Here is a 14,307-nt window from a genome sequence, read left to right as displayed (position 1 = left end):
GCTGGATGGTGGCAGGTCCAGAAATTGCCAGAATGACTACAGATTTTGAGAATAAAAGCACCCCAGAAAGTGAATATCGTCACCACGAGCAGAAACCAGCAGTGCAAGAAACCTTTAAAAAGCATGTTCGATGCCTCACAGCCGTGATCGAAGAGATGGGGAACCCATTTCTTGAAGAGAGTCAGGATCTCCTTGTGCTTGACTCTAAAGACATCATGAGTTCACCAGTTGCAGACACAGTAAGGAAAGTGGAGTCCCTTGGTGCACAACAGTACAAGACCTTTGTGGAAGAACGCCTGGAGCAGCAAACAAAGTCAGTCACAGATCCCCTGCCCAAGAACAAATTGCCTCTATTCAGCTGCCCACCAGTGAAAACACAGTCAAAGCAGAAGATACAACTTGAAGCACTGAAGCGTGATTGCCATCTCTACTCACGGCTGTATGTGGCTTGCCAAACTCGTGATGGCGATCTGGATCAGTTCTTCAGCCACGAAAACCAGGAAGCACCACCATCTTTATCACAAGGAGGGAAGATGCGGCTTGGTACAAAAGCAGACCTCTTGCACTGCATAATTATTGATGACACTGACTCACAACCTGCTCCTGTGGTTGATGCTGTGTTCCTTGATGGTGCAGCTGTGGTCCAGATGCTGAATCCTGGTACAGCAAAGACCTTCCAGGACTATGCAGATAGTGTCTTTGTGCCATATGTAAAATCCCAGCTTGAGAAAACAAAGCGTCTTGATATTGTCTGGGATATCTATATCCCAGATAGTCTGAAAGGAACCACCCGACAGAAGAGAGGGAAGGGAATCAGGAGACGGGTGATGCCTACCACTGCACTGCCAAAGCATTGGAAAGACTTCCTGCGTGTTGATGAGAACAAAACAGAATTGTTTGGATTCCTCTCTCAGCAAGTCATTTCCATCGCAGTAGCTGAGAGAAAAGAAGTTTACGCAACCCATGGCAAAATGGTGCTCTGTACTCCTGCCCAGTGTGACATAACAAATCTCACCCCATGTTCTCACGAGGAAGCAGACACACGCTTGCTTCTGCATGTGTCAGATGCTGTTCAGAAGGGTTGCAAGAAGGTGACTATTCGTACTGTTGACACCGATGTTGTCGTCCTGGCCGTGGCCATGTTCAGGACGATCAAGCCAGAGGAAATGTGGATTGCTCTTGGTAGTGGAACCAACCTCAGGTATATTGGTGTTCATCAAATAGCCAACAAGTTGGGTCCAAGTACCTGTGCTGCTCTACCATTGTTCCACGCACTCACAGGATGTGACACAGTCTCAGCGTTTGCTGGAAGAGGAAAGAAAACAGCATGGCAGACTTGGAAGGCTTTCCCTGAAGTTACTGATGCTTTCGATGAGCTCATGCAGATGCAGAGTAATTTGAGTGAGCTGTCCAAGTCACGATTGGAGCGCTTTGTCGTACTGATGTATGACAGGACAAGTGAAACCACAGAGGTAAATGAAGCTAGGAAACAGCTCTTCACTCAGAAAACCAGAGCTCCGGAGAACATGCCACCAACGAAGGCTGCACTAGAGCAACACATCAAACGGGCCACCTATCAGGCCAATGTTTGGTACAAAGCCTTGGAACCTGACCCTCAGCTGCCAAGCCCTTCTGATTGGGGCTGGGTGAAAGAAGAATTGGGATGGCAGCCACTGTGGACCACCCTTCCAGAAGCCTCACAGAGCTGCTATGAACTGATACATTGTGGTTGCAAGAAAGGGTGCACGAAGCGATGCAAGTGCAAAAAGTCTGCCCTCAAGTGTACTGCCCTTTGTTCATGCTCAGGAGACTGTTAGGCCTCTCTAATAATGCCATTGCATGGTAGACACTCTTTACTGCAAATAGGATATATTAAGAAGAGATGTCAAATGCTCTATCCAATTGAACACAAATGGTTGAAAATCCGATTTTTGTGTCTGTGTTTATGTGAGGTGTTTGTGTGACCTAATGACCCATGGAACCCAATTGACATATCTTCTACTGTTGATTTAACCTATTAAAGCAATTTTATGATGACTAGTGGGTTCCAGAACTCTTCTTATTGATATACTGTCTTTGTGCCTGCAAAAAAGGGAAAAATGCATGTTTTTGACAACACAATATGTGTACGCCCTCTGACAAGTTACAGACATCAACTCAGAAGTGGTTCCACGTCTGAAAACAAACTTCATAGTATATAGAAACACTGTAGAAAGTTTCATGCTTTAGTCATAAAATGCACAATACCTTCCATAGATGAGCTTAACCGCCGCACTATTATACATTTCTCTAGCAATGTAGCATAATGTACTGTCGCTAGATTGTTAACAAGTGGAACCCATTATGAAGATAATCCCCAGGAGTTGTTTCAAACAATTTAATTTAAACTAGTAAAATTGGCTGCTCAATTTGAACCTTTTCAACTATAACAACAAAGGGTTATATTGAAAATCATGGCAGTCCCTTTATTATATTTTTCTTTTGAGGGACGCTAGCCCCTCCTATGCACGTGTGTGTGTGTGTGTGTGTGTGTGTGTGTGTGTGTGTGTGTGTGTGTGTGTGTGTGTGAGCACAGAATGTGATTGGCTGAGCACGGAATGTGATGTACTGTATGATAAGAGCGCCCACACAAGTGTGATTTTTGAGTGGTGCAGCCACTCCAAGGAACAGCAATGTGTGTCTGTACCAACAGGTGACAAAATGGTGCACTGTGCACAGGTGCATGATGGGACGCTGAGTTTTTAGTGTCAGTGTAACACCAGCACAGAGCAGTACAGACTACAGTGTAGCACATGTACAGGTGCATGAGAGGCAGTACAGTACAGTACAGTACAGTACAGTACAGTACAGTACAGTACAGACTACATAGTCCCACAGCCAATAGTCCCACAGCCAATAGTCTGACAGCCAATAGTCCAACAGTCAATAGTCCGACAGCTAATAGCCCGACAACCAATAGTCAGACAACCATTAGTCAGATAACCAATATAGTCTGACACCCCAACAGCACCACTTAGTTCAGACGGGTCTGATTTTTTATTATTGATAGATTACAGTAGTGTGACAGGAAATGGGGAGAGAGACAGGGGGGTGGGTGACACGCAGCAAAGGTCATCGGGACCGCGACCCGAACCTGTGATGCACTGCCAGGCAGGTAGTTTCCCTTTAAAGGGAAATGCCACTAGGTCTCTCTTGTATTATCTACAATAATACACAATGAGCTCATAGGTATACGTAGCTCTCTACATAGTCAGGCCAGAGACATACTGTACTGTAGTGTAGGCCTATTCCTACTGAGCATGCTCCAGCATGGAGCTCTAACCCTACTGACCATGCTCCATAGAGCCCTAACCCTACTGACCATGCTCCAGCATGGAGCTCTAACCCTACTGACCATGCTCCATAGAACTCTAACCCTACTGACCATGCTCCATAGAGCTCTAACCCTACTGACCATGCTCCATAGAGCCCTAACCCTACTGACCATGCTCCATAGAGCTCTTACCCTACTGACCATGCTCCATAGAGCCCTAACCCTACTGACCATGCTCCATAGAGCCCTAACCCTACTGACCATGCTCCATAGAGCCCTAACCCTACTGACCATGCTCCATAGAGCTCTTACCCTACTGACCATGCTCTATAGAGCCCTAACCCTACTGACCATGCTCCAGAGCCCTAACCCTACTGACCATGCTCCATAGAGCCCTAACCCTACTGACCATGCTCCATAGAGCCCTAACCCTACTGACCATGCTCCATAGAGCTCTAACCCTACTGACCATGCTCCATAGAGCCCTAACCCTAGTGACCATGCTCCAGCATGGAGCCCTAACCCTACTGACCATGCTCCGCATGGAGCTCTAACCCTACTGACCATGCTCCATAGAGCCCTAACCCTACTGACCATGCTCCATAGAGCCCTAACCCTACTGGCCATGCTCCATAGAGCTCTAACCCTACTGACCATGCTCCATAGAGCCCTAACCCTACTGACCATGCTCCATAGAGCTCTAACCCTACTGGCCATGCTCCATAGAGCTCTAACCCTACTGACCATGCTCCATAGAGCTCTAACCCTACTGACCATGCTCCATAGAGCTCTAACCCTACTGACCATGCTCCATAGAGCTCTAACCCTACTGACCATGCTCCATAGAGCTCTAACCCTACTGACCATGCTCCATAGAGCTCTAACCCTACTGACCATGCTCCAGCATGGAACCCTAACCCTACTGACCATGCTCCATAGAGCCCTAACCCCACTCACCTTTCTGACCAAGGCTCCAGCTACCTGCTGCCACTGTTTATGTACACAGATCACTTTAGCCATCCACATAAGGAGACGTAATCAGTTAAGCCTTAATCTGTCAAATTATCTGAACGTTGCTTGCAGGGGAAATTCCCTTTAACACTGCAAAGGGGTAACTATTTGTTGCTGTGCAGTGTACAGCGATACATTTCCAGGCATATTTAAAGCCACACATGTATTCAATAACATTACATATTAACAACATGTTATAATGTCTGAGAAAAAGGATTTGCTTGTGCCTAGCGGAATAAATGATGTTTTATGGCCATGCCACATAATTGTTTTTTTTAAATTATTTTTGTATTAAATCAGGTTACTCCATTACTACACTCCATGTAAAGGCAGACTGTTCCCAGGCAGGGCCTCTGGTCATTGCATGCCAGCCCTTTTAGTGTAACACAAGACCTTAGTGAAACTCTTGAAAGCTGACAGTGCTTGACATGAGCTGTGTTAATTACTGTAATGGCACGCATTCTCATTAAGTCATTGTTTATGTATCCTGGGGCCTTATGGAGCAGAGCGCGAGTGCTGCTCTGGTCCGCTCGTTCAACGCCGCCTCGCTGGTCTGTGTGGTTACGGCCTCGTTAGTGCAGACAGCTGTTCCTCCCAGCCATGGCCGCGGCCAACATGAGGAGCGCGGCGGCGCCGGACATGCCGGTGAATGCCCCCACCACGGGAGCAACTGTCAGAAATGCAAGCATGCCACGAGGCAGGAAAATGTCAATGAGTAATCAGAGAGAAAGTAGTCCTCGGGTTATTCCCCCACCCAACCCCTTATGAACCAAGCCACTCCCCTCACAGTGAGCCTGTCTCGCAGCGCTGTCGTATGCCTTTTCATAGGCCTGGACTCTGCATGAGCCAACTCTTTAATCTGCAGTATGTGTGTCACTGATAGAGCCCAAGTTTATAAAACATTACTGGTCGTGGGAGTAAAGATGTGGGCACATGATAAACGCTCTCTCAGGAGTCCTGCAGAACCTGTGGAAAAGGAGTGTCGCACAGTTTAGACCTCTTATTCCCCTGTGGTGCAGCGAAATGGCAAGGGCAGCGGATATGCTGCAAAGTGCACAAAGAAACACTGAATTCTCATGCAGGTCTTCAAATGCCACTATGTTGCAATTTTTTTCCGATATTTTATCTTCACCATACAAACTATAGTGTAGTACATAAATAAAAAATATTCTGTAAAATGACTATGAAATATTGTTTCTGTAGGATTCCAAACTCCTAAACTATGCAATCGAAAAGGAAATGAGCACAGCCACACCTTTTAACTATAAAATGCATGCTCAATGAGACTGTAAATTGATTAACACTGTCTCAGAAGCTGGCCCGGCCTAGTCAAATTGCATCACTTATCATGTCAGAGGAGGCAAGGCAATGACGGCTACAAGAACTGTGGATGGAACTGTCTAACAAGGGTACATTCAATTCCCTCTGAACCAGTTGACTACAAAAGCTTTAATTTCACTATCATCCCTGGGATCTAACACCAATCTGTATTCTTTATTCAGCCCTGACTGTGTTGCTGCCAGACAAAGCCTTTGAAAAACAAATTCCCAGGAATTAAAGAAAAGAGATTAAAATATCATTAGGCACAGCCCAACTGAAGTCAATTTGGAGCAAACTTAAATTCAATTCCAGTTGGTTAAAATGAACGTGCCCCGCCTTCCTCCAGTCACAGTTTTGAGAACAAGGGGGTCTAACTTCAAAATCATTAAATTGAGGTGAGTTTGTTTGGCCTTGGCACGGCAGCCTGCTTTGATTCTGGCTCAGAGCGGAGAGACGAGCAGCTGCATGAGGGATCAAATTGAAACAAAGCCCCCGAAAATTGAAGGAAACATGAGCATAATAATATTTAATAATTAAATTCTCACCGACAATGGCATGCGAATGAAGTAATCTGCAAAAGTGTGCAACATCATTTGCATAATTGACACAATCCCCCTTCCCCCCTCCTGTAAATGAATGATGAAGACAATAAAAGATGTTGCTAAAATTGGGAACAATAACAGCAAAATTTCATCAAGGCCCCCATGCTCTGATTAATCTGTGCTTGCAAATCAGTGCAGGGGAAGAGAGAAGGGAGAGAGAGAGAGAGAGAGAGACACACACACAGGCAGGCAGACAGAGAGAGAGAGAGAGAGAGAGAGAGAGAGAGAGAGAGAGAGAGAGAGAGAGCGAGAGAGAGCGAGAGAGAGAGCGAGAAGGAGAGGGGTGTGGGGGTGATTAACAACACTAGGGATTGCTGCCGCGGACAGCATGCCCTGTTTCGCTCAGTTCTCGGGGCACCGCACAAGCACCCCTTCCACGCAGCTGGTGCTGCAGGCACTATCTAGCAGGATCATCCCCTTGAACGCTGCTGGATGAGTGCAATAAAACCTCCACATGCATTTCTATTGTCGTTAACCCCTACAGCGGTGCTTCCATGCCTGAGCACTCATGAGCCGATGGATTTAGGATCCTCAACCACAGAAAAAGATTAAGTCAAGTTCACAAAAGTTGTTGGGACAAAAGTCAGACCTGAGAAGAAGTTTGTTGATTTAACTGAACTTTAACTCATTTGTATTCTTATGCTAAAACGCTTAAGCTATGCACCATGCATGCACCAAACTTCAATGACCTTTCACAGTTAACCACTTAACCTTATTTCAAAATTAGCAAAGCTATCAACATATAGCAACAAGCTCACAACATGAACCAGCTCAGTGGCCTTGTGGTTAGAGTGGCCGCCCTGAGACTGGGAGGTCGGGGTTCAATCCCCGGCCGGGTCATACCAAAGACTCTAAAAAATGGGACCCAGTGCCTCCCTGCTTGACACTCAGCATCAAGGGTTGGATTGGGGGTAAGTCCCTGTGACATACTAGCGTCATGTCCAGGGGGTGTACTTGTACATCAAGCTGCCTCACGCTACAGAAACAGGAGATAGGCTCCTGCCCTATGGGCCTCATGGCTCGGCAAGGCTACTTACTTACTTACTTCACAACATGTTGCGATACAATGCATTGTGAACATGTAGTTCTTTTTATTTTTTACATTTTAGAAAACTTTTAACATTTTATACTTATAATGACATGCCCAAAATGGGAACAGCTGGTTGAAAGTGGTTGTAAGTGATTAGTAAAGAGTACATGCTGAGCACATGACAAAGTCATGTCACGCATGTCAACATTTCTCATTAAATGATTCTCTCCTAACACGCGGCACGCCTTCCATTTCTTTGATAATTTAGATATTAACAACCTCCATCTTTTACGGTTTACAAACTACAAAACCCACGACGTGTCACTTAGATTTACACACTTCCTATCATGACCCCAATTTCATTTGTATTTAATAGTCAATTATCTTGATTAAATTCATATTCTAAATCTGGTTCAACTTTGGTTATGGGGACAGGGAAGAAGTTATGGCTTAGTGAATTAAATGGCAACACTGGCAAAATGACGCACACACATCACACAAGAGAAGGAGAGAGTGTGTGTGTGTGTGTGTGTGTGTGTGTGTGTGTGTGTGTGTGTGTGAGAGAGAGAGAGAGGCTGGTTATGTCATGATCCATTATGCTATAAACAACACAGGCCAACTGAGATTACACATCACATACAATCCAAAGAGCCAACATTATTCATGCATTTATGAAGGAAATGGGAGCTAGAACACAGCTGTAGAATGCTTCTTCTTTGAAGCCGTTTTCCAGGAAAGAGGCATAGTATAGAGCCTGCTGGCCGTCGCAAGTGACATTAATGCCATCAAATGTTCAGTTGTGATCGCCAGTGATTGTGCGAAGTTCTCCTGAGGATTCATAGTATTACCCATACTGAGTGCACGAGTGAATGAAGTGAATTATGTTTTCAGTGTGATATCCCCCACACTCACCGACAAGCTCAAATATCACCCCTGACGCCGTAATGTGTTATTTATGCTCCTTTGTACTATCGTGCGCCACAAATAGCAGATCTACAAGCTCACAACATGTCGCAGATTGGACTCGTTGCAAGCTTGTAGGTTGTCTTTTTGGCGAGCGACACTGCTGTGCGCTGTAGTATAAACCGGGTTTATTCCTGCAAGCAGCCCACACTGATGGCTCTCTCGCAGGTTCCATGCAATTAGTGGCCTTAACACACCCAGAGACATCCATTTGATTTTAACCTCCTCTGTCCAATTAACAAAATGTAGGTTGGAAAATAAATGGCAGACGCCGAGGCAAATTAATTATGTGTCCACCAAGCTGTTAGCCTGTATGCACAGTGCAGGGCTGGCATTGAGAGCCAGGCTCACACGGCCATATGGCCGGTGTGAGAACGGACAGTGTTAGGGGCTGCAACGGTACACCCTCACAATTATCCCAGATATTTATTTCCCAGTCCTATTTACAGCTAGGCTATACTCGAGCATAACTAGTTTTTTTTATGAGGCTTTAAGCAACGTGGTAGAATTAAGGTGATAAATGTTCTCCTGATCTAATGGGTAATTCATTATGATCAAGCTGTAAGGCTAATTTCCACTATATATTACATTGTACTGTGAGACGTAGCTTAATACAAATAACTGTTTTAGAATGCTTCTGAAAACAATAGCTAACATCTATTTCGGGGACCGCACAAGCAAAACCTCCTTCCTCACTATAATGAAGTATCCACCCCCACCTCCAAGTGAGGTCTCTATTATCGATCATTTCCCCCGGTTTTCCTCCTCGAAAAGTTGTCAGTACATTATTTAAATGCAAACAGTTGCAGTTTGGCGTCCAATACGGCATTTTCAGGGCAGTGAGCCAAATATTTTATTCAAAAAGCCTTGTATAATAATAGTCCAAGTTTCCTCACTACAGTCTGGACCAAAGCACCTTTCAAGGGTCTGTAGTGAAGGAGTTAGTTAGGAGTATGCTGTAGTGAAGGAGTTAGTTAGGAGTATGCTGTAGTGAAGGAGTTAGTTAGGAGTATGCTGTAGTGAAGGAGTTAGGTTAGGAGTATGCTGTAGTGAAGGAGTTAGGTTAGGAGTATGCTTTAGTGAAGGAGTTAGGTTAGGAGTATGCTGTAGTGAAGGAGTTAGTTAGGAGTATGCTTTAGTGAAGGAGTTAGGTTAGGAGTATGCTGTAGTGAAGGAGTTAGGTTAGGAGTATGCTGTAGTGAAGGAGTTAGGTTAGGAGTATGCTTTAGTGAAGGAGTTAGGTTAGGAGTATGCTGTAGTGAAGGAGTTAGTTAGGAGTAGCCTATGCCGTAGTGAAGGAGTTAGGTTAGGAGTATGCTGTAGTGAAGGAGTTAGGTTAGGAGTATGCTGTAGTGAAGGAGTTAGGTTAGGAGTATGCTGTAGTGAAGGAGTTAGGTTAGGACTATGCTGTAGTGAAGGAGTTAGGTTAGGACTATGCTGTAGTGAAGGAGTTAGGCTAGGAGTATGCTGTAGTGAAGGAGTTAGTTAGGAGTATGCTGTAGTGAAGGAGTTAGGTTAGGAGTATGCTGTAGTGAAGGAGTTAGGTTAGGAGTATGCTGTAGTGAAGGAGTTAGGTTAGGAGTATGCTGCCACAAGGCAATAGGCTATGTGTCACTATACAGTGGTGTGCAACATAGCCCCCTACAGGTCGTACAGTGTAATACAGTGACATGTGGCCTAGCTTTAAAGGCAATAACAACCTAATTCTTCCCTCACAACAGGATCATGACATTGGAACGATTAACACAATCACCGTAATAAACATACATTTATGATGGTATTATGCCATTTATCAGACTAATCCAAAGGGATGTCGCCCTCTGAAAATGTCTAATTAAAGCAACATATATAATCGCATCCAACTACTGACCCACAGTTTTGGTGCGGCTTGCTATACTGGCTTTTAGACCACATTACGAGCAAGTCATTTCACGCAGTTAGGGAGATTCATCTTCCGAACCGTCAACTATTACAGTGCACAGTACATGCTGCTGGAGCTTAGCCACACGTAGATCACGCGTGGCTGTTCCAAGTGCGCGAGGAAGAGAGAGAGAGAGCAGAGGTGATGGCATCCGCAGACAAGGAGACAAAAGGCTTCTTGTAACCGAGACACCAGGCCATCTTCTCAGGAGACAGTGTCCCTGTGCGTAAGACATCATGTATGTCACCGAGTGCTCCAAACTCGGTGCCTCTACTCTAATAATGCATCTGCACAGGATACAGTAGCATATTTGATAAACATGACTCCCGCCATCTGCTCAAGAGATTTACAGCAGGGTGACCCACCGTCCATGTTTTAATTCAGTAAAACGTGAAGGACAGCCAAAGACACACTTCATCAGGTTATGGGCTGGTACTGTAGCTTAGCATTTGCAGGTAAAGTCATGCAGATTGAGGTATCAACGTAGCAGAGCGGCAAAGCAGGTGTCAACATTCCACATTCATGAGTTTCCGTTGCGGGGGGGGGGGGGGGGGTACTAACGTACATAAGTACGCAAATAGAGCAGTGTCTGACACAATCTGCAATTGTTCTTGGTTATGCATACAGTACACCTGGGTTCACGTTTCCGTGACGTTATCAACGTGCATGTATATATGTATGTATATACGATGCATACATTTACAGGTTCACAGTTCACAGAGTTTTAGCATGTGGATGTTTATCCGTACAGTGTGGCATGTTGGCTGGTGGGGATCGCGAATAGTGGACCTTCACACCCCTCCACAACCCAGAAGTAAACATTGTCATAGTTTAACCACATGGACCCTAGCGTACGTCTCAATTCTGGGGAATACATGTAAACACAGGTAAAACATTTCTGAAACGTTGTAGCAGCTCTCTATTTGTCATACAACGAAGTATATGGGGCTTAAGTACTGTATGTCCATCCCATTTAGGAATAATCTTCCCTCGTAAACTGTCAGATCTCAAATTATTTGAGACACTTTTTTACCTGCATTGAAGTGACATTGTCATACTTATTATATTAGGTAGAACGTGCAAGCCTATTTAACAGGAGGTATGTCATTTGTAAGGCACTAAAATTCATTCACTAGCATAATATAGCTAAAATAACTGATATCCAAGCTCACAATGCATAATTGCAATGCGTTGAGAGCTGGTAGATCTGCTATGTTCCAAAAGTTTTTAAAATAATATTTGAAAAATGTATTTAAGGTGGTTATGGCTGTATTCAGAGCATCAATATGTCTCAAACCCTGGTCTTTATTATGACACTCAATGTTTAGGTTAGGATATGGTCTAGATATGACATTTTACAATACAATTTAGAAAAACATTTGAGATCCATGAGTTCAGTTGTATGTGTACATTTTAGAATGTGCCCATTCCTAACCCAATAAAATAAGATTGATTGACCTTCCCTGAACAGTATAAAAGGAATGGCCATAATTGGCTATAACTGAATGCCAGACAGGGACATGAAATACAGGGCTATAGAAAATGTGAGGTTTGTTGTGTCGTGTACTCTGTCTCCCTCAAGTGGTCAAAATGAAGACCACAATGTTCTATATGAGGGGTGAATTCACAACAAAATTGTTTAATTATTTTATACCAATGTTTCTCAAAGTCTGATCAGCATCGTTACTTACCAGGCAACTCTTGTTCAGACCGACTTGACCACGAGCGGTGCATCAGGCCTATTAAAAAGCATAAAATGGGTGTGCTTCAACCACTTGCAAAACCACAAAAACATTGATTATTTAACATTTGTATTCGTTTTAAACATTTAAACCCATCAGGACACAGTTTGGGTGCTTGGAAATATTTACTTTAGGTCATTTATGCAACAAGAGGCTGAGGATAAACTTGTAATTTTAAACTTTAAACTTTTAATCGCACCGGAACCGGATTGTTACGAACGCGTAGAGAACACAGTTGTGAACCGTAATCAATTTATATTAAAATAGGCGTTTGGACCAGGAGGCGTCAAAAGACGATCTCAGTGGTAAAAGAGTTAATGTCAACATAGTTAATGCATTTAACATAGTTATAGTTATAAGTGTTCAACTGGTTTGTAATGATGTTGCTATAATCTTGAGATTGGGTTAGGCCGGCTAGTTGATAAAGAGGGTTACAGTTTAGTAGGGGAGCCAATCACTTTCCGTGATTTTGGAGACTGGTATATCTTGATTCTTGGGGTTCCCAGAATTCAAAAAAAAAAACATGTCTCCAATTGTTTCTGTTGGGTTTAGCATGTCTAATTATCATAATTAGCTAATTAATTGACAAAAACAGAAAATGGCAATAACTTTGCTTCTAGGTAACTTATAAAGGTGATCTAAGAGTCTAAGTCCATGTTTGTTTGATGTCCAGAAATTAATCTGTTACCATTGCGAAGTCATAGAACCTTTCCTAATTAGCATACATTATGCAAAAATGAGGTGAAAATCAGCAAATTGCTGCATTTTTTTGACTTTTAGTCAACTTTGAAAGCTTCTCACATACTCTGTGTATGTTTACAAGTCCAGGAATTATTATCATCCTATAAATCATGCAACCTTTTGTCTATGTAATAATCACACCGAAACCAGAAATAGCTATATTTCTTTGCTTTAAGTTAATCAAAACTGGTGAGAGCAGGAGTGGACCTGGTGAGACATAGGAGGGGCCCGGACAGGAGTCAACCCACAGAGCCTAGTCCTGCCACGTGCCAGAATCCGGTTCTCCCAGTCCGGAGCAACGGATTGTGTGGCCTTGCTCATTCCCTGATGGACTGATTGAGGGTAGCTACTGGGACGTAAATCTGGATTTGATCAACCACGGCTGGGTCGCCTATGATGTTGGTAGACCCGAAACCCTGATGACCTTGGGATACATCACTGAGGATACGTCCCAGGTGCATCCATGCGATGTATTTTTAGTTATAGTTATGTCGTCATGTGGTAGTCAAGTCTATGGACTTAATGTTTGTTTACAGCACCTAAACAAACATTACCAGGCACCCCTCACTTCACACAAGTCAGATTATTTTCTTTAATCTGACGTATATTTCCCCGCTTCCTATTTGATATATTAGCTACGTACATGAGCAATGCAAATGAACAGATTCTGATTATGTGATTGTCCTTCACTGTGATTGTCCTACTTCAAACCACCCTGCCCAGAACTCTTTCTAGTTCAATAGCAATATAGCAATAGTCAATACTTGACATATATTAATACTGGCAATTACAACTAATATGTTGTACTGTCAAGTTTGCAGTAAACTATTGATACTGATGGATCGGTTTTAATTTCCTGGCATCACTCATGAATATATAAACATATTTGGCAACATTTGACAATGAACAGTGCCATGTTTACTAGCCAATCTTAACATGTCCCTCTACGATCCAAAATGATTTCTCACTTGTTTAGACCCAACGCTAGGATTGGTTGGGCCACTTTTCAAAAAATGGTGGAAACACTTGACATGACATATTAGGTTATGAATTGTATATATATTGTATTTGTATACACCCCCCCCCACACACACACACACACACACACACACCACACATAGCACAACTGTACCTCTCTGTCATATACAAGTGGTGGAATAAAGCACCATTTCAAAGACAGCTTTGCTTCAAAAGCATGCGTCTTCTAGGCATCAGCATTTGTTGTGCGCCAGTACCTTGGAAGTGAGACTAATGAGCTGTCAGAAGGTGCTGGAGAGCGTCTCAGGAATATGCTGTAAAGTTGGCCCGTTCCTCCTTCTTGGCTGGAGCCCCAGTAAGAATATCTCCCACTCCATCTGTCACCAGAGTCAAGAACAAAACAAAGTAGCCAAACATTAAGAATTGTCCTGTTCACTCGTGTTATTTTGCCTTATATTTTGATTCACCTACTCATGATCCATGAGAAGATCTACAAATTCACGCCACACTTCAATGTGGTGTGATTGATTGAATTGATTTAATACTAAAAATGTAGGTAACTTTCCTCTTCTACCCCGGATATGATCCCGGTTAAGTGCTGACATTTGTATCATTGAGCTAATAGAGCCTGCCTGCTTGCTCAGGGGATAAATAGAATCTTGACCATCATGTCCAAATTCGTGTCA

The 14,307-nt window shown here is 43.6% G+C and overlaps 1 protein-coding gene across 1 annotated transcript in view; it reads right to left on the bottom strand.

Annotated features, from left to right (window-relative positions):
* The window catches only part of LOC306926936 (uncharacterized protein), a 190,678-nt gene extending 176,686 nt beyond the window's left edge, over positions 1 to 13,992 (bottom strand). Inside the window, exons 1-2 of the mRNA XM_079506453.1 lie at positions 13,879 to 13,992; positions 11,852 to 11,899 (exon numbers count right to left, since the gene is read on the bottom strand). Of these exons, the coding sequence (XP_079362579.1) occupies positions 11,852 to 11,894 (43 nt within the window). The 5' untranslated portion in view covers positions 11,895 to 11,899; positions 13,879 to 13,992. The remainder of the gene's footprint in view (positions 1 to 11,851; positions 11,900 to 13,878) is intronic.
* Between the last annotated feature and the right edge of the window lie 315 nt (positions 13,993 to 14,307).

The sequence above is a fragment of the Electrona antarctica genome (genome assembly GCF_951216825.1).
Source record: "Electrona antarctica genome assembly, chromosome: 7".
In the NCBI taxonomy this organism is placed as follows: domain Eukaryota; kingdom Metazoa; phylum Chordata; class Actinopteri; order Myctophiformes; family Myctophidae; genus Electrona; species Electrona antarctica.
Note: the sequence above shows the minus strand (reverse complement) of the source record. Positions and strands in the feature narration are given on the sequence as shown.